The 26,852-nt window shown below is 41.0% G+C and overlaps 1 protein-coding gene across 5 annotated transcripts in view; it reads right to left on the bottom strand.

The window, feature by feature from the left end:
• abr (ABR activator of RhoGEF and GTPase) overlaps nucleotides 1-26,852 on the bottom strand; it is a 138,399-nt gene that overhangs the window by 13,867 nt on the left and 97,680 nt on the right. Inside the window, exon 1 of one of the 5 annotated variants that reach the window (XM_079566122.1) lies at nucleotides 3,027-3,460. The exons of the other annotated variants lie outside the window; for them this stretch is intronic. Coding sequence (XP_079422248.1) covers nucleotides 3,027-3,215 — 189 coding nt within the window. The 5' untranslated portion in view covers nucleotides 3,216-3,460. Of the gene's footprint in view, nucleotides 1-3,026; nucleotides 3,461-26,852 lie in introns of those variants that run through there. 5 annotated transcript variants of the gene reach the window in all.

The raw sequence follows: 26,852 nt of genomic DNA on the forward strand, positions 1-26,852 counted from the left end.
CGAGGAAAGCAACAAAAACATGTCAAACGAAAAACACGTCAAGCACGCAACAGCATCCTAAGTGTAATCACCTATTGTTCTTGCTGGGCACAATTCATTATGTTTGCCAGCGGGTTAATTAGCGCTTTCGGCTCGCCCCGCCAGTGCACTTTCACTGCCTCACATCTTATCACACTGCGTCTTAATTAGAGACTGCTTTGGGCCGCAGAGATGAAGACAAATCCCTGGAGTGTGTCAGCGCCCCGCCACATACAACATTCCTCTGTAGCGCAGCTTGTAAATAACAAGCCACCAGAAGCACATATACAAAACAGATGAGAAAACACGGCCCCCAGTCCCCTTTCGACTTAATGAACAATAAAATTATTACAGATTTACATAAAATTAATAACATGGGATAGATGGGACTGCAAAATATATTCATAAAGAGTATGTGAATTGAAAACATGCTTCTGGCCTGTAACTATGCTGTTAGGGGCAATGATACAACTTTCGATACTAGCTATTACTAACTCTAAACCATGGAAAGATAAACCATTGAAAGACATTCACCCACAATGCCAAAAAACAAATTCTTCTACTTGGTTATCAACAACACTGAGATTAGGGTGACATTTTATTAATGGGTTTAAGAAAAGTTGCAAACAGGAAAAAGTATGTAAACCCTTTGGAATTTCTTCTGTGAATGTTTACATGTTATGGCCAATAAAAATATGATAACATGTAATTGTTTGGGTGGTATTAGTTTAAGCAGACACTGTTTACTCATTCTTGTGATTTTAATAAAGATCAGACGACATTTTATGACCACTTTAGGCAGAAATGTACTGTAAGAATGTCCAAAGGGTTCACATAGATGTCCCTATAATAAGTACTATTATTGATTATTGTACACCAGTTCAAAACAGACTGACCATATGACCTGTCCTGTCCAGACGATGCTGATGAGGGACAGATAGTGTCTGTCCCGCATCAAAGTGGCCTCAGTAAACACAGACTTCCAGAGGCAACAGGAATAAGGGAGGCTTGTAAGAGGAGCTGATAATATCTAAGGGCAACAGCGCTGGGGGGGAAACGGCTACACAAGTTTACTCATAAAACAAGCCATCAAAGCCTCATTCAAAATGGATGAATGGCTGCTTTAACAGTTCAGCAGAGAGCGCACACTACTGTAAGGGGATTTTAGTGGCAGGCACGCGTCTTGATTACATTCTCGGGCATTTAAGACTTGTGTCAGTTTAAATCAATACAGAAGCGCTCGGGGTCACGACTGCAAAGCCCCGACTTAGCATTTAATCCGCGGTTTTATCCGACCAACGTCTCACCAGGTCTCCTCGAGCTTGTGCTGAATAATGTAAAGCGCCTAAGCAAAGGTCACGTCGCCTCTCAGCCTGTTGGATATCGTGTCCTTTGCCGGGCCTTCTGTTTGCCCCCGCATAAGTATGGGTACACAAAACGCTGGCCACGCATTTGGGCCGACGATGACCGGACTCCTGCTGAATATACATGAACGATGAAAACAGAATTACACCTCTGCACTGTAAGGTTTTTAGCTGCGTGAGCAGAGCTATGCAGAGAAAGTCACGTGCAGTTTTTGTTACACCGTGTTTCACCTCAAATCTGCAGCTGAAGAGGAGACAAAAAAACCCAGAGCCACTTCCAGCACCCACGCATGAGTCACAAACCTGCATAGAGCTAAACACTACTGAGAGGCCTGATTATAGATTAACATTTGTATGAGATGGCAGGATCAACACTGAGCTAAAGGTTACTTAATTAAATCTGCATTAAAGGATGAAAGACTCAATAGGCAGTTTTTATGAACCACAATGTGAGTACACTTCACACAGAGATTACACTACTGCATTTCTATACACAAAGTTAAACAAAATAGTATAGTTCACAGCTGTTACCATTACAACTGTCTGGTACTGGAAATGCTTTGGCAAAATTCCCCCTTTAATAGCAGGTATCAATGCTGAAACAAAGGACTGCATTGTTCTACAGTATCTGTTTAGGACAAGGTAATTCAAGAAGGTATGGAAGGGGTGTGGCTACTCCTAACTTGTTTCCTAATAAGCCAACATCCCACCTCTTCATGAAACAGCAACAACACTGAGGAGAATTGAACTCACTACCACAACACGGCCCCTAATTGGCCACATGCTAACACGCCTGACTACTTGAGAGACAATGCAAATGTTTTAGGTACGTGCCAACGGCCGCAATGGGATAAAGTGACAGCTAATTAGCACGTAGAAAAATAGCTTTGGTGGAAATGTCCGGGGGCCCATTTGAGCAACTCTGCCAGACTGCGATGCCACAAGTGACCAGGAGATGGGGCTACTCTGATAGTGTCCAAGAAGAGTTGTACCTATAGGACATAACTGCAGCACAATGATGAGGGGAAATGTGCTGTATTTAACATAATAGACTCAGTTTTAAAATTTCAAATCATGTCCATCATTTTCAGCATTATATTTTAAAGATGTGAACACATTCTTACTAAAATGTCACCATAGGGTACTTAAACTACAACCATCACTCCACAAAAGCAAAGAATGTACTGTAAGAATAAGAGTGCTGAAACATTAGTCAAATCTGTGTGGAAATGTTGAGGTTTTTTAAGAAGGAATAAGGCAAATTACTCCCTAAATTGAGTATTACAGGTATGGAATAGTGAGCATAAACAAGGCATACTGTATGGCACAGAATATGTTGACTCTACAGCAAACACCACAACTAAAGCAGATGGTTATTTCTGGCACCCTTCAGTTACAACATATAGCCTTCTGTCTTACACCCCTCGTTCACCTTGCGTCCCTGCCCTTATGGGAATCAATAGAGCCACTAGAACAATGGTCATAAAAGCGGAGAGCTTGACCCGCAGACCCAACACATGGCCAGTGAATGGGGAGCCTCTCTGAGCAGCCATATGGAAGCGACACAGTGACAAACCCCATTGAAAACATGAAAGAGAGGAAACCCAGCATTTGTGTACGTATGTGACACGTGCGCTTGTCCACCTTTTGTCTCAGCAGCTTGCTCCGGACGCGTCCCCAAAGCTTGGCCCCCGTGTTGCTGTGTCGCTTCAGCACCGGGGTCTGCGGCTGACTGGACACCAAATTCTGCTGGTTCTGATCGACGCAACAGTTCTTCTCCAGGCACTCGCACAGAGAGTTCAAGTTTACATCCGGCACTATGATCTCCGTCATCCCCGAGCCGGCGTGTACGGTTAAGTTATGCGGCGAAGTACGAACCAGGTGTGTCAAAAGATCTGAAATCGGCGAGGACTCTCCGGAAAGTCAGATATTTAAAAAGGTAAAGAGGTTATAGGCGAAGAAAGATCTTATAAAGCCCATAGTAAAACTCCAAAGGTGGTGAGTGGGAATTTTGATGCTCGTTCCACAGTCAGCAGCCAGCATCTCCTCACGGTGCGCTCCGGCTTCCACAGCGAGTGAAGCTCAGAGAGAGAGAGGAGAGAGAGAGAGAGAGAGGAGGGAGAGAGGGGAGGGGGCGGTCGGAGTGAATGAGACAGGCTTGTCACTCCAGATGTGGATGGACACACCTCCCCAGGACTAAACACGACAGAAGGGAGGGTCGGTCGTGATAAATGACTATAGAAGAAATCAGTCAATGAGGAGTGAGCAAGAGGAAGAGGAAGACATTCATCCACAATTACACACAGCAGACAGAACTTACAAAGATAGCGTCGTACCAATAACCATGTCGCACCATACACAGTAACACACTGTACATACGGCCCTAGTATTTTTTTCATAGTTTTTGTGATGCTAACTGGCCCCATTGTAAACTATTCACATTTGCATTACATCTCTAAATCCGATCATTTAATGCCTATTCAAATATGGTTTATGCTTTCTTTATCGGTTTTCTTTACTGACATTAAAATAACAGGCACCAGAATCATTCTTTGGAAAACTGTAGATCCGCACAGCTGTAATTCTCACTGGCGGCAGCAACATTACTACAGTGAAAGTAATGAATAATTGGTGAGCATTACGGTAGTGCTGTTTTTTGATCCAACGCACTGGTTTAGATCTGTGTGTGTCCTTCCTCTAAAACCTGTATAATTCTTTGCCTTTGAATACATTAGTAGGGCTTTGAAGTTTGATATGTTGAGGGAGGAAAATATTGTGATGAATGATAATACTGAGGACCACTGATGCCACTGAAACCAACTTTGAAAATGGAAATCGGGTAGCTTGTACTAAAAGAACGTTTTGACATATCCTTAACATGAAACTCAATGAAATACAAATTGACTTTAGTAGAACTGTTCAAGTATTACAAAAATAAGATGTAAATAAATGCACTGACGATCATTATTGAGCCTAAGTATATATAACGGTAGTTTAACTGTAATTCATTGGACGATTAGTTGATACTGTAAAAAGCAGGACTAGTAGGGCTCACCACGCTCTATTTATAGCCGTTCAATATTGAGGCTTTTGCTGCCGTTTTTACTGGTTATTTTCAGAACGCTGTACCGCAAAAGCAATTCCTAGAGTTAGTGACGGAAATCAATTTTGCCTATTTGCACGAACAACTATTCATTCCTTACAACGCTGAGCAAACACTGCTCTTTTGGGACTGAATTCCCCTATATTCGCCCCAGCGCATTGCAGTTTTCCCTTCACCACCCTTTTTACAGCCCCACGATTCCTCCTGTATCCCATCCATCCTATCCATATGCCAGCAGCGCTCTCTTTCAAAAGTCCCCACACATTTTTCCACTACAATGCTAAACCCTGTTCACTCAGCTGTCTGTTGACTTTGGGAAACCATTCAAAGACTACACTTACTCACTGCAACCTCCAAGACACGCGGCGGGGCGAGTCACCATCTTTATTCATAGGATCAATATAGGGCACGGCTTGCTATGCTTGTCAAAATGCATCTCAGTCTGGCGTGTCTGTCCTCTGCTTGCATTACATCGGGGGATACAGTGTTAAGGTTACAGAGGCAAGAATGCATTTTAAATATCTGAACTCATAGTCCGCTGGATGATGGTTGTGATTCATAGGCTGGGCTGGTGAGGACGCGCTGATACTGAAAGGATTCCCATGAGTAAAGACACTTGCAATGCTCTTGACCTGCTAGAATAATGGTAACTGTGTTTACGCAAGAGTGGCAATTAGAAAACTAAGGTGCAATAATATATAATTCATAAATGTGTGCACTAAGGATCAACCTTGAAAAAAGAACTTCAGACTATATGGAAATAAACTCCAGCATATAAGATGATTTTGTCTATCAAGATACTTAAAATACTGAAAATAAGGTCCATGTCTTTGAAAATGTTGTGACAACCCCCTGCTTTCTCCAAGCGGGGAACAACATTATCTTTTGTGCAAAGCCAAGTTAGATTTTGGGCCACCGTGGGAAGGAAAGAAGTTGGCCCATGACCAAGCAAACTTGCCTACCCCGGTACTACAACCTCGGTACGCATCTCGTCATATATTGAAATTCCAGCCAAGATTGAATTTGTAGCAACAACATGAACACATAGTATGTTTTCGTTTACAGTTACATAAGGTTCATAACTCGAAGCATTCTTTTGGTCATGGTCTTAAATGTATTCCTTATGACACTATATTATTACACAGGTCTATAGGGCAGACAGAGGAATGTGAAACTATTGAAAGGTTTGGCTCAAAATTCAATGTTGTGAGGGCTGTTATACATGTACCTCAACCAGCCAATATAAGCAATCCTAACTCTAGACTTGGTTCTATTAGAGCACATTATTACTATTGACCATCTAAAAGGCATTGACGGTGCATTAGTTATAGTTTTAGTTATAATTTCCAATCCAATATAAATCCTTTTTTTCTTACCAGTACTTTAACAAGACTTGGTTTTCGATACCGATACCTGAACGATACTTTTTGTCATTGAGAACCAGAGAACAGGAGAACAATGTATGGAAGATCAACATCGGGTTCATCTCCAACATCAAATAGCCCCCACAACCCGGCATAGCTGCCCAAATCACATTGCACCAGCCCCTATGGCCCCTCTTGCAGGTTGTGGGTGGGTCCACAGAAGGACGGCCTCACGATTCTAACCAGGCCTGTTGGTCTCTCATAAGGGGCTTCTGAACCGCTCTTTGTCTGACCTATAGTAGGACCTGTTTGCCATGGGAGATCCTAACAGGGGCACGAAGCCCCCGACAACAGAGCTCCCAGGGTCATCCGGGCGCTCAAACCCCTCCACCTTGTTGAGGTGGCGGTTCCAGGAGGGGCTGAAACAACCAAGTCACTTCATTTAATGCTGTCCATAGACGAACAGCATCAGAACTTAGAGCTAATGGTATAAGATTTTTTTGGTTCCTTCTTTCGATACCAGTAGAACCTAAACTTTATTTCCGATACCAAACTGGAATTGTTTAACAGTACCCAGCCCTACTAGATACAGTTGCTTAGTAAGACATTTATGTGACCAACACACCATGTCATTTACCCCATACTATAGCGGTCCAAGTCAGTTAACTAAAGGTTACGGAAAGGTTTTTTTCCTGACTTAATGATCCAATCATACCATTCTGATTGATTGTTTCAATTTCCCCAGCAGTCGATATGTAGCGCGTCACCTCATTTATAATCTATTTAACCCATCTCGTCTCGTGGCGCCTTTGACCGAAGACACTACAATACTACGAAACCACATTGTAACAACATCTGAGCTCGTGCCTGCTCCGTGGCTGACATAAACACATGATACAGAAAGGAAAATCAAACGGGGGACATCATGTACGCACGTCTGACATTCTGACCGACAGAACAGAGCTACCCAAGACCTCAGCCAAACCCTGGCCACAAATACTATTTTTAAACTGCCATGAGACATCCACACTGTCTGCGTCACTGCTCGCAAAAGAATGTCTGGGAAAAGTTTGGTTCATAGTTGGGAGGGGGTCAAGAAAAACCCACGGTGGTATTCTTGGGTTAGGATGACAAAGACAGCCAACACTGCTTTTACTTTTCATGTTAAATGTACACTATTTTTTCGCGAACACCACATCCATCAAAGGCCACTAGACAGAATTATGCTTTCAAAAGGGACGCATTCATTTATCATTAAACTCTATTTGTGGGTTCTTTCAATCCAACATCCATTACTGTGTCACCAGCGAAATAAAGAGAAAGGCTTCATCTCAAATTCTGCCCTTTAAGTGCCACGTACCCAGTTATTTCCAGTAGTGGGATGAGATTTATTTTATCCTCATTCAATACATTGTAAAAACAGAAATTTGTGGGAAAAGACGACTGAGTGCATCAACTAATAAAGCCTTTCTACAGATTGTGAACACACAGGCTAGCTGTTGTTAGCATTAGCATGACAGTAATGGTCCTCTCTGCCTACTGAAAGTTTTGGAATGTGCTTATCCCTGTGGAGAATTAGGATCTTGGGAATGTGTTAGTAAAGCTAGGAACGAGTGTGGACCACAACTAACAATATAAACTTTACTATATACCACACTTTTACTTAAAGCAGAACTACGTTGCTCATGCCCCTCGAGGCCATAAGCGCCACTGCAGGTGTCATAGTGTTGTTGTTAATGTTTTTTACTCATTAATCGTCTGTGAGAGTAAATAACACGCAGACAGAAAAGACAAAGGGAGAGAGGGATATTGTACATCCAATTACACAATGGAGATATTTTTTTTCCACTCAAACCTGGTTATAAATGCTGCTAAAGTGGCGCTAGCCCACAGTTAGCTTTGCCCGTTAGCCGGCTAGCTGCTTCTTCGTGATTCCATTAGTGTACTGGGGGTAGGGAAAGCTGCAAGTGTGGTTTCATGGCCAGAAACACCAGGGGGAAATGAAAGACCCCCCCAATCATCCCATTAACACTTGTATTACCCCCAGAGGGACGACAAAAAAGGATTTATTAAGGTAAACAAGTTACTTAGTACTGCTTTAAAGAGCGTTTACATTAGCTTTTGCTCAATATTCAGTATGTGTGGGTCATCCTGAGTCCAATACGCCACATCGCATCACATCGGAGTCACTGCACACAGAGCCATACTGTACATCCACATACACTTGACTTCCTGTGTTCATGCCTTATTCATGGTGCTAAAAACATGTTCTTATACAAGCGGAAATGTTAACCTAGAATGCTATGAGTTCACACCAGTCTAAGAGGAGTTTGCCTGACGGAGATTTTGAGGTGTTTTTGCGGATGACAAAAAAAGCCCGGCAGATAAATTAGTTGTGCGTTAGGGCCGTGAGCTCCAGAGACATTTGATAAAAGAGAGAAAAGAGGGGGAGGAGGGGGCTGAGATAAGATTAAGAGTTCTTGTGGGAATGGGAGAATACATGAAAGCAGAAAGTGTAATTAGCACACGCGGTAATCCTTGAGAAGTTCTTGCGGTGTCTGGTTTGATGCTAAACAGTCATTGGTTTGACAGAAGCTAACACACCGACAGTAGGTCACGGCTGGATCTGGGAAAACAATTCTCCGTCAAGATCAGATGTGCAATACTGTATTTTGTAAACAGTAAAAAATTTCTTTGCACCTGCAGACACCTTGCCTTGAAATAAAACTATGCCTGGGATTACACACTGCCTGAACAAGAAAAAAAAAAGTCGCCACCTGGATTAAGCAAATTTATGACCTGGGGCTGCTGCAGTTGGTCAGCAAAGAATGAGATCAGCAGACGACCTGAACATCCTGAATGACCAGGTTATTCCATTAGTGAATTTCTTCTTCCCTGATGGCACAGGAATATTCCAAGATGACAATGCCAGGATTCATGGGGCTCACATTGTCAAAAAGTGGTTCATGGAGTTATTATTCCACATGGATTGGCCACAGAGTCCAGATTTTAACCCCATTGAGAATTTTTGGGATGTGCTGAAAAAGGTGTTGTGCAGTGGTCACACTCTCCCATCATCAACACAAGATCTTGGTGAAAACTTAATGCAAATTTGGATCTTTAGACTCCATATATTAGAGAGAGTGGCCTTTTTTTGTGGCGCCGTTTTTTTGTTGTCAGGCAGAGTAGTACAGCACGGTAGTACAGCGGTTAGTGCTCGTGCTTCACAGCTAGAAGGTCCTGGGTTCAATTAGCATCTGGACAGGGCCTTTCTGTGTGGAGTTTGCATGTTCTCCCTGTGTCTGCGTAGTTTTCCTCCGGGTACTCCGGTTTCCCCTATCACTAAAAACATGCACAATAGGCCAGGATGTATGAGAGTGTGTTTGAGAGTGCGCATGGGGGACGACGGATGGAAATTAGCCCAAGGCTACAATCCGATGTGGCTTGTTTACATGCATGAGACCCATGTATGTTAACATGCACTGTCCCAACCAAAAAAAAAAGAAGCAAATACTGTATTTCCTTATGAGCTCACAACTCTTGCACTCGACATACATTTTGAATTTATTTTTTACGTTCGCGTGGTCCAGTGTTCATTTTATTTTGACAACATATTTTAATTTAGTTTTAGTCTTTTTAATTTTAAGTCGAGATTTAGTAAAAAAAATATCTTCAATTTTAGTCTAGTTGTAATCGACTAAAATTATGAGCAAATTTAGTCGATTAAATTTAAGACAAATCTAGTCGACTTTGCATTTATAATATTCATTATAATCATATTTAATCTTGTTCCTCTGCTTCATGGAGCTGCTCCCATGAACAAAGCTCAGAGCTGATCCTTTGGCAGAGAATTTACATATGAGGCTCTTTCAGACGGTCAATAGAAGTCTCTCCTTTTTATTTTTATTTAGTCTTATTTTAGTCGACTAAAAGATCTGGACATTATAGTTATAGTTTAAGTCTCATGAAAAACTTTTAATTTAGTTTTAGTCGTCAAAAATATCACTTTGACGAAAATTAAGACTAAATATTGTAGTTGACGAAAGTTGCACTGGCGTGGTCTTTGATAATCAACACATTATTAGGTGATGCAATGTCCTTATCACAAGGAGTCACAAATCACTGAGCACACATTTTGCCAACATGGCTACATATATATAAACGTACAACAAAAATGTGTTTGAACTGAACGCATTGTGTTATTAAATGTCCGTTTTTCTCATATTGAGCTGCTCTACACCCCTTTTGCAATCACTATTATGAAATATGTTGCCAGTTTCTCATAACCCAAAGAGAAACATGTTGTTGTGCCAAGATATTGTTGTAGTTATGTGATAAATACAATCATTTAACATTCAAGCTGCAGATGTTCTAATCCAGATGTGTGATATTTCCACTTTCTACAGCGCTTTTTTGAATCACAATCCTCTCTCCCACTTCATTAACAACACAGATTCACTGGCGCTACTCCATATTCATGTTCCAGTCTCGGAGCTGTTAAATTGATCGCTAATTTATCTGGCGCTCTCGAAGCTGTCTGTGATTGGCAGTCTCGAAATCGACTCGATCCTGGCCCTTGTCGGTTCTGTCGTCTGGACCAGGAGTCTATCGGACAATCCCTTCCCCCTCTGTGTCTGGTCATATGGAACAGGTTTATAGGTTCTGTGCCACCCAGGCCATGTATAATTAAAAACAAGGGCCGTTCCTGATGTCAGAGCATAGGCACTCAGCCATCTGCTCCCCGGCATCTTTACACTTGTAATTATTTGGTTTTATGTGGAGTTTTAAAGTATGAATCCACATTTTGGCATGTCAAAGTCAGCTGTGAAGTGAAAACATCCTTATCCTATTCAGTGGGTTTTGCAAGGTTTCAAAATGAATAGAAGATTAAGCAGTACTAAGTAACCTTAATATAACCTTAATATTCCTTTCCGTAGTCCCTCTGGGGGTAATACAAGTGTTAATGGGATAATTGGGGGGTATTTCATCTCCCCCGGTGTCTCTGGCCAGAAAACCACAATTGCAACTTTCCCTGGACCAGGTCGGAGAGGCGCAATACACAGTAATGGAATCATGATGAGGAAGCTAACAGGCTAACGGGCAAAGCTAACTGCGGGCTAGCACCGCTTTAGCAGTATTTACAGCCAAGTTTGAGTGAAAAAAACTATCGTCATTGTGTAATTGGATGTACAATATCCCTCTCTCCCTTTGTCTTTTCTGTCAGTGTAGTATTTACTCTCACGGACAATTAATGAGTAAAAAAAATGCAACATGCTACGACATCTGCAGTGGCGTTTATGGCCTCTAGGGGCATGAGTTACTTAGTACTGCTTTAAGTAAAGCATGGTCTTGTTGGTGACTATGTGAAGTTGCCCAAAGACATCGCTTCATTTCCTAATACAGTACAAAATTATGTCTAAAATAGTAGGATTAAATACATTTCAATACAAAATAATGCAAATAATGATTTAAATGTGCAACATTTTGGTAGAATAAAACAGAGCCATGGTAAAGTATTGTGTGACCTGTCTTTTGTTTAATTTTATTTATGTAGGACTACAATAAAAATGCTGAAAACAAAGGAACTCCCTGCTCCTTCAGGCTGAATCTGATGTCAAGAATGACAAAGTGCCACCGTGTGCCACTCCAATATCACGGCAATGTGCGTCGCCTCGGGCCACGTTAGAGCAGATAATTCCATCAGTCACAATTCGCACTTTTAGATGAGGCTGCTCCCTCCGCCATCTTGATCTCTACAGTAGCTGGAGTCAGACGAACCAAATGTGGGGCTTTCGAGGGAGGGTCCTTGCGGGGATCGTAGTAGTAGCTCTGAAATGGTGGGAGTGTTTGGCAGGGTGGGGAATCTGCGCCTTGGGGTGCAGTGCGGATTATTCCTGCCTCTCTTTCATGTGTCTGAGAGGGGTATCTCCCGCTTTTCCACACGCTCCATCACTTATTAACCACATCTGAGACAGAAATAGATTTTACTAGCACAAGTCACTTTTGGGTGCGGAATGAAAATGGATACAGACGAGAATTTGATGAACATACAGACTCTGTAAAAGTGTGAATAGTTTCAATAATAACAATAAGGCTATATTTTTTTAAAGTAAATATCTTGTTGTTTATTCCTCCTTTTCTTTTATTAAGCACTGATTTATACACTTTTGTTCATAGTGTTTCTAAATAACATCCTTATGACTTTTACATTGAACTGTATCAGAGAAATATGATGCAAGACCCAGCACTGAAAGAGAAACAAAAATCCAAGATGGCCGCAGTCTGTCCACACCTTAATGCCCCTATTAAGATTCCTCCTCTGTATGTTCCCATTGCTAATTGTGATGTTTACTGCTTCCCTGTGGATTATTTGTCACAGTTATTCTTCAATATGATAAGATTATCATTTAAGTCACTCCTGCAATGAATATTGTAATTCTTAGAGCGTTAGTCACCCAGTGCAGACCATATCCATCATGTTAACTTTCATATTCTGGTCTGAGCTGATATTAATGGCGACAGAGAAGCAGCACAAAAATTATGCCTTGAGAAAAATGTCCAACCAAAAAAAGAGGATGCTCAGGGCATAGATTAGAGCTCTACAACAACAGTCTACAACTAACTACACCAACCATTTACTTACAAAGCAGAATCTCAAAGGTAGCACAATAGGGGGCACTAAGAACTGTTTCAACCCACAAAGGTCACATAGTTCACCTTCAACTCGGACGACCTGGACTGGCTGTGTGGACTTTGCGTATTACAAGCCGTCCCCAAAGATTAGCATAATTTATTCGAGATTGCTCTTGTAGAAGACATGCGAAGAGTAAACTGTTGTCTATTTGCCATAAAGAATAGGCGGAAGGCGCTTCATGATCCATTTGTTTGGATTGGTTTTGGTAAGAAGCAACCGCATATTGAGAAGTGCCAGGAATTATAGGCTTTTAAATGTGTAAACATGTAGAAGATGAATGGTAGTAGTCAATATGATTGCCGCATGGCTGATTGATCTATTGTCAGAGTAGTGCTGTACATGGCAGTGCATGGAAGAGAGTATCATTTGCAAGGTTTTACAAAAAGACAAGAGGCAGAACTGGAAGCAGCAGAAGATGTGGAATTTCTCTTTGGGAGTGGCAATGATGGATAGGATTGGGATTTAGAGCATCATAGGGACAGCTTATGTTTGATGCTTGGGAGATAAAGTCAGAGAGGGCAGACTGAAAGTGCTTGGGCATGTTCAGAGGAGGGATAGTGCGAGAAGAAGGATGTTGAGGAGAGACCTTCCAAGATGGAGGCCAACATGATAACTACAAAGATTTATAGAAGTAATGAAAGAAGTTTGTTGGTGGGTGAAAAAGATAAAGGATACAAGGTTAGAATTAAAGGAATAGGCCACCGTTTTTCCATACTGAGATATGTTCTTACCTGAGCTTAGACGAGTTGATGTGTACCTGTCTGGTCTTTACGCGTGCGCTCAGTCACGCAAGAAGACTAAAGATGTTGTTAGCATTAAGACTATGAGCATCCTCTCCTCTATGGGGCCAAATGGGGGTGAAGTTAGAAGCGACCATCGCGATCCAGGTATAGTCTAAGCTTGGTCGTTTCTGACTTCACCCCTGTTTGGCCCCATAGAGGAGAGGAGGAGAGGCTAAATGCTAACAACATTATCTATCTTTTTGGTGACTGAGCTCGTCTAAATTAAGGTAAGAACAGATCTCAGTATGGAAAAACGGTGGCCTGTTCCTTTAAGTATAAAAGCACAACCACATATCGGGCATTCTGGATAAACCTCCCTATGTTTTGGATTCAGTGTTATAAACCAGCAGAGATAAAATGATGTAACTGCACGAGCCACTGGAGCCAGTCTTGGTGTTGTGCCCCGGTGTCTGACTGGGACAACTCCGCGCTACATCTACTTGACCCACTTCCATCAACTCAGGCGACGGAGTAGACAAGCAGGCCTCTCTGGACCCGCTTTAAATAATGCACAACGAGAGTAACGCCACGGCTCGGCGAACGCAGTCACCTGGAAGATCGGGCGAAGTGGGGCACGGAACCGCGCTGGATGAGATAAGAAAGTATTACGCAATGCCGTGAAAGAACTACAGACGACTGGAGTGTGTATGGGCATTTCCAAATCAATCAGCGCAAACATCAGCAATAAATCCGCCAGGGTGAGTGATTTTCATCCGGCTAACAGCGCATTATAATGAAGACATGTAAAAGCCATCGTCCAAAAAAAAAAAATCCACTTTTGTTGGCTTGTGCATTTTCCTCCTCGCTACAAAACTGGGTCAGCTGTTCTTTTAATTAATTCATGTTCTTCCCCCACTTTCCTTTACCTAAACCGATAACTGGTTAAAGCGTATGGGGGGGGGGAAGAAAGACAATTAGAAAAAACAGCGAAGGGTCAGCACCTCATTACAAGGTGAAAAAGCCATCAAGAGATAAGTGGAAAATCAATGTACTGTATCAATCAATGGACACTCTATCGGCTGATGAGCCCCTGTGATGGGATTGTGACGGGTTTAGGAGCTGTGGGGGTGGGTTTAGGAGACCGCCCCGGGCTCAGAGAGGAGATGGAGGTAAGCAAAACCTGATAATGTGCCATCATCAGATGTGTATCTCTCAATGAAATCGAAAACAAAGGCGATTTGGACACCAGATAATCCGAGTCAGATTGGATTTGTTGTTGTTAATGAGGGGGGGGGACAACTATTGTGAATTTGACAGGCATTGACTTGAGTACATATGTTTATGTGGTCAAAAATGTTGTAAAGAATTAGCCATGAAGTCTAATTGTCTTTTGAAATTGCAAAGTAATGGTCGAACAAAACCCAAGAGAAAAATCAAGAGTTTCCTTGGTGGATCTGAGGACAGGGGATGCTCGGAGACACTTCTGCTTCACTGTCATTTTATTTGCATGTAGCTGTGATATTTGAGTCTACAAAAACAACTTTAATGGAAGACAGTTTGGGATGGATTGTTTGTAAATGTTATCATAGAAATCCGCCATGTTAGGGGGTACTAGCAAACATTGTCCATAGACTAACATAATAAAAAAGTAGAAAAAGAGCCATGGAACAAATGAGGGCCACTTTTACGTGAGCAGTAACTCCAGCAATGAACTTTTTCAATTTTCCTCCAGTGCCAGGAATCTCAGAAATGTTGGAGGTTTTGACGACATAATTCATACAGTATAAAGAGAGAACAACACAATTGTTCATACACTTAACGTAAAAGCAATGGCAGTCGAAAGTTTCCATCAGATGTGACCACTTTTCCCCGTCGTGTGATCGAAGCTAAGTAATCAATCACAGTGGCTTTGAGGCTGGAGTCTCTTTTCAAGCATCATCGGTTACAGAACAATGCCCAGAGAGGAGAAACAGAATATACAGGGATGTAACCGACCCAAACAACACTCCCCCACTGCCCCATGCAGCATTATGCAACACACATTACATAAGTCTAAAGGTTTTGTCGCACTGAAAAATAAAATCACATCCAACAATGTGCCCTCCTACTCACACACCTACTCAGCTTTTTGCGATCCATGTACAGCCATTTCAACAAGATTTAACGCTTATGTCATTTTTTTTTTTAAAGCAGAAGAATTTGTTTCTACGGTTATGCAACAGGTCTATACAGGCAAAGAAAATGAGAAAGCAGATTTCGAGGGTATGTAATAAACACAGATGATGTGATGCAGTCGTGACGGAGGCTTTCGGTGTGATTTCAAGTAATCTGTTCATGGGGCAAGTTGTTTACATTTGAATTAAGCCTAATAGAGTTTTCTTTAATCTAATTTTAGAGTGTGATGACACATTTTTCCTTCATCAAAGTGTAAAAAACTTGACTCATGGACAGATTACTTGAAATCAGTTCAACCCTCACCTGATATGAGCACATTTTCTCCGGTTTGGCTTTAACCAAATCTAAAAGTCTCTTGAACAAAGCGTCAAAACGGAGACGAAAACGAGGATGAAAATACTATTAAAAAAGTGACCAAAAAAAGCAACAAAAGGGCAACGAAAAAGCAACAAAAGAGCAAGAAAAAGAGCACAAAAAAAAGACAAAAAACAACAAAAAGGAGACCAAAATACGCCAAATATGTGACAAAAACACAGCCAACAATGCAAAAAAAAAAAAAGGCGGAATCACTTTTGTAGGTCTTAGCTTTCAAATGAGGCATTACACTAGCCTATAGGGTGTAAGCTCCAGTCGAGAAGATAATAGATTTGGGTAAAACTGAACTGGAGAAAATGTGCTTGGTTAAGGCGGGGGTTAAGAGGTTAATCAAGGTCAAATTTACTTATTTTAAAGAGAAAAGTACTTATTTCTAGACTACTTTTTGGTCAATTTTAGATTTTATCCATTCTGGTTGGAGATGAATTCATTAAACCAGGTGTTTTTTTTTTCTGGTTTCGACCAATTTGGATCTAATTTAGACCTGGGTTTGTCCTGATTTGATCTTGAGCTATGCCTCCAATTGGAACTAGGGAGGTCTGCTATTTATGGTCCTTGGTATCATGATGCCAGGTTTACTCCACAGTTCAGGTTGAGATGAGAACTTTAGCAGTGGTTTAGATATGGCTTAGTGCCCTGATCACTTGTGCTTTCAGTTCATTATAACAGTTGGAATTTCAGCCAAAAAATCTGAGAGGTTTGACAAGTTGCTCACAGTTGCCTTGTCTGTTGCATAATACTGTACTGTCAAGTGGAATCACAACCTTCCAGTTCATTACACCAAATTGTGGGAAAGTATGAAATATCAAAACGATTTGCTCCTTGTTACATCTGCTTAGAGTCAGGTTCCACCACAAACACTGCATAGCCACAATGGCACTGACCTCATCTCGTACACAGCTGTCAGCTCCCTGCTTTCTGCACATGAAAACAATTACCTCACCAATAGTAGAATTTGGGGCGCTAAAAGAATGCTTAACCTCGGTATAAGGGGTTCCTCAACAAAGGGTTAAATTACGGATCACAATTACAACCACGTGTTGGCAAGTTTTTTAGGCCTTATGTCATTTGTTTTTATCAACCATGGCAAGCGAGAACAAACACCTGGCGGCAACGGTCACCAGATTTCCCGGAAAAGCGATATTTTCCACAACTTAACTCAAAGGAATGGGAACAATGTCATTTGTAGCCATAGTGTTAATTTTGACAACATTCATAGCTGAGTTTAAATCTGTGAAATGAAGCTACAATGCATTTGGCCAATCAAGAAGAGGAACAAATATAGAAAAGTTTTTGGTATTTGGTAGGACTGCACAGTTACGTTCATTGTTTGCTTATTATGAACTCAGTTTGTGCAACCTCTCAAAAGGAACAGGGTGCCATTTTTACAGACTGAGATATGTTCTTACCTGAGCTTAGACAAGTTGAGGTGTACTTGTCTGGTCTTTGTGTGTGCGCTCAGTCACAAAAAAAGACCAAAGTTGTTGTTAGCATTTAGCCTCTCCTCCTCTCCTCTATGGGGCCAAACGGGGGTGAAGTTAGAAGTGACCAAACTCTTCCACATTTCCCCTATTTAGTAGTTACGCGATCCAAGTATAGTCACACAAAATTAAACATGTCGATTAAAAAGATAAAAAGGGGTACTATATTGTAAGGCGTAAGAATACCTTAGGAGCACTTTGATGTCAGAGTCACAGTAATATCGAAGTGCTCCTAAGGTGTTATTACGCATTCAATCAATCAATCAATCAAAGTTTATTTGTATAGCACCTTACAACAACACAAGGAAGACCAAAGTGCTTCACAGGCAGATAAAACAATATCAAAAAATCAATCAATCAAATAAGTGTGGTCTAAGTCTTAAAAGCTAGTTTGAAGAGATGTGTCTTCAATCTAGACTTAAAGAGGGACATTGCAATATAGTATTCCTTTTAATCCGCTTAGAAAATCGAGGAAGTCGTGGAAGAGCTCGGTCGCTTCTAACTTCACCCCCGTTTGGGTCCATAGAGGAGAGGGGGCTAAATGCTAACACCATCTGCAGTCTTTTTGCGTGACTGAGGACAGGTACGCATCAACTCGTCTAAGCTCAGGTAAGAACATATCTCAGTATGAAAAAACGGTGGCCTGTTCCTTTAACCCCGGCCTTCACCGAGCACATTTTCTCCATGTTCAGTTTCAACCAAATCTAAAAGCTTCTGGACTGGAGAGTTCACAGCCTATGGGCCTATACGCCTCATTTGAAAGCTAAGACTGCGTTGTTGCTGCGATGTCACTTTTTTGTTGCATTTTTTTTTTTGGTCATGTTTTAGTCATGTTGGTTTTGCCTTGCTGTTTTGTTGCTTTTTTGACGTTTGTTGTTGCTCAATCATTCATGTAGATACAACACAAAAGGAATAGTTTTTGTTGCGTTTTTTTGTCCTCGTTTACGTCTCCTTTTCATCACTACTTTGATGAAGCTTTTAGAAGAAGCCACAATGGAGAAAATGTGCTGTGTGTGGGTTCAGGTGGGAGTTAAGAGGTTAATTGTCAACAGAAATGACTCATAGTTTTAGACCACACTACTCTTTTATTTCAGCAGCAGCTCATATGGCAAGCACTGGCTGTGATCTGTAACCCAGTTGAGAGTTCATATGGTCTGTACAGTCCACTCAGGAAATATTTGTCGTCCCCTCCCCTGCCCTGGGACAGGAAGTCATAAAGCAGGATCAAACGCATGGCACTGCTCACCGCTCTGCCTCATCAACAGCCCCACGTCACTGGGAGAGGGCAAGGAGGATGACAACCAATGCACCGAGGAATGTAAGACAAGATGTCAGAGGTAGCGCAGTTCAGTCAGTCAGAATGTCTGGACTTACTCTTGTGTGTCTGATAGTCCTCCTGATTCTTTAACTGCACCAATCTGATTTTCTATATGTACATACAAGTAGCAAAGTACAAAGGTGAGGCAAGGGCAAACTACACATGAAGAAAAACAATGAATGAACAAGACAAGGTTTTTCATTTGCATCGTTACAGCCAGGGTTAATTCAGGCAAACAGGCATGAATTATAAAGGTCTTGCATCTCACTTGTTCTTTTCTGTCATCTCGAGAGTTTAATCCCCACCTAAACCGAGCACATATTCTCCAGATTGCCATTACCTAAATCTAAAGGCTTCTTGACTGAAGACCTTGCAGCCTATAGGACAGTTTTTTGTCATATTTTTATTGTGTTATTGTGCAATTTTTCTCATGTTTTGACACGGTCATGTTCTTGTTGCTTTGTCGTGTTTTTTGTGATGCTTTTTTGTCGTGCTTTCGTTGCTTTTTCTGTCACTTTTTTGGTGCGTTTTGTGACGGAGGAGGCGGGAAGCTAGATTCCTATCTATTTCCATTGCAGCTGTTGTCATAGTAACGATAAACAGATGTATAACTGTTGCCGGAAAATGGAAATATCAGATAAACCTTATTTTATCGTCTCAAACGTCATTCCTCTTGTTCTTGCATCTTAAGCCACAACAGGACCACATTTTTTAGTTGTAGTTTTACACTTATAATCGCTAGTTTTAGTTTAATCTTATTTCTCTTGATCACTTCCTGCCTCCAGCTGATGTCACGGATGATGTAAGCAGCGAAAGGGTCAGTGCAATGCCTCATTTGAAAGCTAAGACCTTTGTAGTTTTTGATAATATGTGTAAGGTCTTTGTGAGTAAAACACAACTTACAGGTGGTGGATGGCAGATAACACATTAATGCCAAATACTGAATTATCTATAGCAGTATGCACATTTTTTTTATATTACGCTCAAAGGGAAGGCAAGCTGAGAGGACAAGACTATGCAACACTCAAGTAGTTGCATAAGATAGTCCAGTACAGTCCAGTCATGCAACCCCTCACAATTGGTCTGCTCGGTTGAAACAAACTCTTGTTATCTTGCGTCCTCATGAAACCAAAGTCGGACAATTCAACATTAAAAGTATTATGCAACTTTGTTTTCCTATTTCCGTTAAAATGTTGCATGAGCTTTACAAGTTTCTTACAAACGCGAGTCGTCGCTACATCCAACCTCAGAGTCAAGGGTCATAGACGAGATAAAGACACGATGCTTTTAGCCCTATTTTTGGAGACGTACTTTTCTGTTCTTAAAATGTCTACTGAAGCGTGGGAAGAGGAATATTATTAAGCGAATTTGCCGCAGCCAGCAGTTTCCAAACACATTTGTTAGCCTCCATCTGCTTTGCCGGTTTCGAGTGTGTGTGTGTGTGCGTGTGTGTTTTTTTTTTCTTGCTGTGGGCTTCGCTTCTTGACTCACCAACTCAAGATGCTTAGATCACTGCGGGGAGCTGGGCAGATGTCTGAGCAATACTGTAACATGCGAAACGTGCAGCACAGCGACCCAAAAATAACAGCTGCAGGACCCCGAGCTACTGATTAACAGTCAACCACTGCCTTGCGTCGTACAGTCTGAGGAAGGTGGCCACATCGGGAAAATACGTCTTACCTCTGAAATTACCGGCATATTTCTGCTCGCTAGCTTACAATCAGAGGTCTGGCACAGGTGTGTTTAAGTCATGCATGGGCTTTGGGTTGAGGCTGAATATTCGGGTATTTAGGTAGAAATAAGTATAGTTTTGGACTGTACTGCGAGAGCCTGCACAGGACGGTGCAACACTCGGTAAATCTCTCGACAAAACGTTACAGTATTTCATGTGTACAATATGCCCCCGTCCAGAGGAATAAAATGTGTTTCCAAATGCATTGCCTGAGGCCCCCCAAACTCACATTAAACTTCGGCCACATATAAAGCATGTTCCTCTACTCCGGCCATATCGATGATGGATTGTAAAAGCACATGTGAAAAATGTAGAATGAAATATTGTGGTCCTGGCTCACACAAAGGACATTGTGGGTTTGAGCCCCATTCGTCCGAAACACACACTGACTCTGTGCCTCGTTTTCTCATGGCTCTTCTTGAATAAATAAGCTTTTCTACGCATAGTTTCCAAAGTAACAGTTTTTTGGTATAATACTTCTACATAACAAAATAGTTGGGGTGGTAAACTACCGCGACGTTTACATATTACTTACTATAAGAAACAAAACTATAATAAGTTTACATATTATGTTTTACAATTTGAAATGATGTCTAATAGGGCTGAACAATATGGACAGAATTTAATATCTCGAAACGATACGATATAACTATGGGTTAGGTGAAAACTCAGCATTTTTCAGAAAAATAAAATAAAAATACAAAAGAGTGCAGTTTTCTTGAAATTCTATATCGTTTATATCTTGCTTTTTCAATTTTAATATTTTGTTCATATCTCTATATAAATACGATAACAATTGATATATTGAAAATGTCTAAGGAGGAAAAGTCAGCAAGGGTACCGAAAAATGATTACCAGTCTGGAATTAAAAATAAAAAAGTTTTTAGATACGACTGGTGTCGAAAAAAATTAAGTATCGAAAGCAGGTACCGAAAAGAAATAGAACAAATTTATATTAAAGTTTTGATGTGGTTGGTATAAAAATCTAAAAGACAAAAAACGTGAAACACGAGTTGCCTTATCTTTTTTTTTATTGGGGAAAAAAAGTGGTAAAATTGGGGTAAAGTTAGGAAAATTGAGAAAAAACCTGAGTGGTTCAGAAGCCCCTTATGAGAGATCAACAGGCCCGGTAAGAACCCTTAGGCCGTCCTCCCGTGGACCCACCACCTGCAGGAGGAGCCATGGGGGCAGGTGCAATGTGATTTGGGCAGCTCCAACAGCTCCCACGACCCGGCAATGGAAAAGTGGAAGAAAATACGGATAAAGGAAGTTTCTTGGTTGCTTCACCTCAAACAAATGATACAAATGCAAAAGAAATTAAAGGAATAAATGTTTCAAGGTTCCGTATGACAAATGATTTAGTATACAGTCAGTACTGACAAAAATATCGTGCAGGTATCGGTATCGAAAACCAAGTATCGTTAAAGTACCGGCCCAGCTCTAGTCGGGAGTGCAAGACTGGGCTGGTGTATTTTCATTCACACTGGAGCACCCTCTGCAGGCAGCGTTGGAAATGACACAAGTTAAAGTTAATTTGACTTCCACTTTTTAGGTGACGGCATGGAAGCGAACTGATGGTGCTGTGATGAACACAACGGGGCCGGTGATAAATTATGGAACTTTAAAAATGTGGAAGACAGTCAGGGTATTATTCACGCATCAAAATACAGGAAATTTGTATTAGAGAGCTTCAGCTGAAGATAAATGATTAACCAGCATTACTCAAAGAATGAAGTGAAATACCGCAGTGTTTTTGATGATGGAACGACTTCATGACAAGGTTAAAACTAGGGCTGCACAATATATCGCAAAAAGAAAATATCATATTGCGATATTTTAGGTGATGCAATATCCGTATCGCAAGAAGCCACAATATATCACAACATTGTTTTGGTCCTGATGTAAGTCATGTTTTGACACAATTTGCAGAAAAACTAATTATGGTACTTAGGATTTGTGCTCAAAAAAGTTGATTTTTCATGTTAATTATCTTGTGAGCCAACGTCCTGAAAGTTGAAGCATAATTTGATTCTTGCAGACATAAAATGCAGATTATCTCAGTCAACAACTGTACGATCTTGTAGATGTTTTCGCTCTTGACAAACTATTAGTCCTCAAAATGATTGGAATATTTGCGGGGAATGTGAACCGGGCCCTAAAGTACATGGAAAAACGCGCTGAAGTCCCACATTACCCAAACCCCTTGTGACTGTGATGGTCAAAGCAGCTGCTGTTTTTGTACCCGGTGTCTCAGGTCACCTACATTTCTCTCAACATACTTTTACTGAGCCCACTTCAAAACTTGTCCGATTACAAAAACAGGACGTCCGCAACTTTCTGACAGTGTATTCCAACCGATCCCTGTAGACGCTCTGCTGAAACGCTCAGAGAAAAGCTATGCGGCGAAGCGAGCTGAAACACGAGCAGCCTTTAGTACAAATGTAGCTGTAATAGATTCAGATTATCATCCCAAAAACATCGAGCCAAAAATCATAATTGCATTTATTTTACTGTAACAATGCTTTCTCTATTATTCCCCCCCCTTCTTCTGGTTAATCTTATGTTCCAGGGCTGAATCTGCATAACAACCGCATTGGGCAAGCTCTTGCACAATCTGAAACCCCCGGCATGTGGAAAGCATTGAGTTAACTACACAATCACAATCTAAACAAACGAAAGGAACAAAATTTGGGCTGAAAAAGTGGCATTTGAATAAACCTCGCTTCGTGTTTGCCTGCGTTCCCTGGAGTCCTGTGGTTGGGTAAGTCTATCTATCTGACTCTTCGAAACACATGCGTATCGTTCAGAAGCAGCCCAGGTCCCTGCACTGGCCACTGTAAAGACTAAACAGACTGTGCATGCTGGGAAACACAGCAAGGGCTTATTGTGAGTGGAGTTTGGACATCAGGGCTGCCAAATGGAACATTGGGACAGGAGGCAAAGAGGACATATTGTGCTTACTTGGACGCAGCTCGTGAAATATTAGTGAAAGTATAAAATATGCCAATTTCTGTGTGAAGAGGAGCTTTAGTTAGAATTTAAGTACAGTTTCTATTCACAATCACCAACTTTCAATGCACTTTTATCGAATCAAATAGATTACAGATCATTCATGTTCCACCTGACAGAAGCATTTATGATTCTATCAGGTGATGGAGCAGGAAATCTTACTTCCAGACGCTGTTCTGAATCAAGAGAAAAAGAAATGTATTTATTATTTTTATATATTTGAAGGCACAAACCAGAAAAATATGAAATACTAATAGTAACAATTTCTATACACATCATCTAAGATTGATCATAATCATTATTTGTAAACCTAACAATCATCCTATCTACAAGCTTTGGCCAATCCTTTGTTAAAGGAATGGACCCACCCATCATTGTATGCAATATACTCAATTCTAACAATTTCATCAGCAGAAAAGGCAGCAATTATTTGATGCTGAAAAGGAGAATGGTAAAGCATCTTTCCATGGCATTCCTTCTATACCGTGCCTTTGCAGAAAATCCCATAGAAACATATACAGGAAATTAAACTGTCTGCCATAAATCTGCACAAACTCTACTAATCTATAAAATTGCACGGATAAAATGAACAGAGCATGTGATGGAGCACAGTTATAATAAGCCTTTGTGTGGTCTTTCCCACAGAATGCTACATCCACAGGGATTTGGGACGCTTGCTTGAGGCGGACAATCCCTGGATTGGACCTAACAGGCAGCGCTGCAAAATAAGGTTCCTACCCCCTAAAGACCAGGAGAGAGATCTGCACTAACCCGCATGTCAGCTGGCCTATAGTATTCCACACATTATTCCCAGGTGACAGACATTCCAGGACCATCCCAGTAAGAATTTGTCACCAATTTCTTGTTGTAGCCAGTCTGGGTCGCAACCAATTGAGATTTAAGGTCATTGTTATTGTATGGTTAAATATTATGTATTTAATAAGGCTTTAACCAAGACGAAACCAAGATTAAAACCGAGCCTGAACAATCACTCAACCGGGAACGAGAACTAAATCAGACCACACAAAAAAGTAGTTAATATAAATGTTCCCGCTTACAGTTATTTGCTTTGACAGTTATTGTTTCTGGATAATCAAAACAATGGTCCAGAACAAACTAAATGTCAACTACTTCCTCATTCCTGCCTCAAATGTCCAAATATGACATTGTTTTGTAGAGTGACCCCTCCTCCTGTCAAAGTGCGCGCTTCCAATTATTCCCGAACCCTGACTTCTCTGCAGACAAAAGGCTGTATGTCGTTAATGTATAGCGGGGATTGGCTGGGCCTCTCTGGAGAGTGCTTCATTTCTCTGTCTGTGATGAGATCCTTTGTTCTCTCTTTAACTCTCTCAGCAGCCCATAATTGGCCACCATCTGGGGCCCTCGTCCCTATATTCTTCCTCTTGCCCTCTCCACATGTGCCACATATGCACCCCGTTCATGAACGGAAATCATACATCTGTTGTCGATCCAGTGCCGTTTTCTAAAGTGTTATGCAACATTGTAACAAGGACCGATTATGGAGCGAGTTTTCTGTGAACTTGTCTCTCTGCCGCAAAGACAAAAGACACAGCACACATTTAGCTTTATATGGCCTCATATGAAAAGGTTTGTGTTTACAACTCCTAAATTACAAATATTAATGTCTATATATGAGTATATCCGTTTAAAGTGGACATGTTTGTATATTTAAATAAGGTAATCTCTTTTTACATACAAAAATATGATGTTTAATATCAATGTAGTGTACCGCTTTGTTCTTTAACAGAGAGGTGGCTGTGTTGTTTGTTTGGACAAGACACTTGGTGGTAGCACTTTATTATTATGTTAAATAAATAGACAATTCTGTACCTTTGATTATTCCGGGTGGCAGTGATTACACAGTGAATTGACTTAGAGGCGGGTCAATCTTCTGAAGTGATTAGAATGAAATGCTTTGACAAGATTATTGTTCTTCAAAACTTCTTTAAAGTCAAGATGAGATATCTTAAATATAGTCATACATAACAATCCTGTGAAATTAAAACATTTTCAAAAGACGCCAACCTGCTTCATCATGGCAGTTTTTTGTCTTTTAAAGCCTTAAATACACTGCGGTAGGTCATCAGCCCAAGAGTGTCAGCAATTAACTTCACATTGTCAAAGTCTTCCTGCCTCCAGCCCAAAATTACAGCGATAAGCTTCAGGCAGATGTGACCTCTAAAAGTAATAAGCACCAGAGCACTAGAGGGTAGATGAAATATCTATTTAAATATTAGCCAAGTCTTCATTGTACAAAAATGTCGCCAGAATATAGAATCAGTCAGCTTGGGCTTCATTCAATAGGGCTGCACCGGAGGAAAGGGGTGAAGAGAGGGGAGAGACATTCAGCAAATCAACCATAACTTAACCATTGGGGAACAAGTAGATTAATGTTTGTAGCTTTACCGCCACATTTAACCAGTAGCTCAAGATTCCTCAACAACTCAAGTGTATCCAAGTAGTGGTGCAAGCGAACACCAAAAGAACAGCATGTGTCTTAGTTTGCTTGAAGTAGAATAATCCCTTAAGAGTTATGTAGTAAAAGCGCTGTTATGCTTTTACTAGTTTCACTCTTCAACAGGAACCCTGCTGTCAGCGACTTGATGTTTAATTTTGAGCATCAAACTACCGCAAACTACTTACCGCTTCTTTAAACATTCAACAGCAGAAATAAGAAGCTTACCCATCTGGGCTCTGGCACATGAATAATAGATCTGATCAATGCCTTCTGTTTGGTGTTAGGAATAACAATGACAAGCCTTGTCACCAGTGTTTCCCCCCCGTCATGTTTGCAGGAGGAGATGCTGCTCTGTGGATGTTTGCGTGATCCCAGACTGGCTTTTTTGAACGTAGGTAGTTATTTAGGGCATGTAGGTCCCCGACGGCGGCCCGAAGAAAAAGTCTGAGTAAGTAAGGCTTGTCACGGAGATGCTTTCTTTGGGAGGAGAGATGACTGAAAAATCCATCAAACAGCGACATATAAGCTTCGCTGATCAAGGATGGCGCGACAAGGAAGTCTGCTTAATTGGGGCTCATCAATAAAATGCAACATATGCTCCAGACTTTGAAGGATAAGACTCATTAAAAAGCATAGGCAAAACAAGGATGGGACGGTGTCTTTATTTGGCAATGCTTAGGTTCCAATGACTATCTACACACCCTCCAGTAAAATATGTCAAAGCTAATTAATGCATAATTGTGTAAAGCGGCAACCTGTTTGGAGGTAATTCATGTAGCTAATCTACAGAAGCTGCAAGAGTAATCGCACTGGAATTGAAATTACAGTCTAAATAGTTGGAATCCGCAAACCACAAGACTCCAATTACTACTGTATAGGCAAAATAAAACAGCAACAAGAGATTTCTAGTATCCATAGAGTCTTATTATGTAAAACCGGCTAATCCTGCCGTTTAGATCTCCACAAACAGTTTATTATGGCTCATATTATCTAAACTAGGGATGCACCGATCCGATAC

Source organism: Gobius niger, assembly GCF_951799975.1.
Source record: "Gobius niger genome assembly, chromosome: 11".
Lineage (NCBI taxonomy): Eukaryota > Metazoa > Chordata > Actinopteri > Gobiiformes > Gobiidae > Gobius > Gobius niger.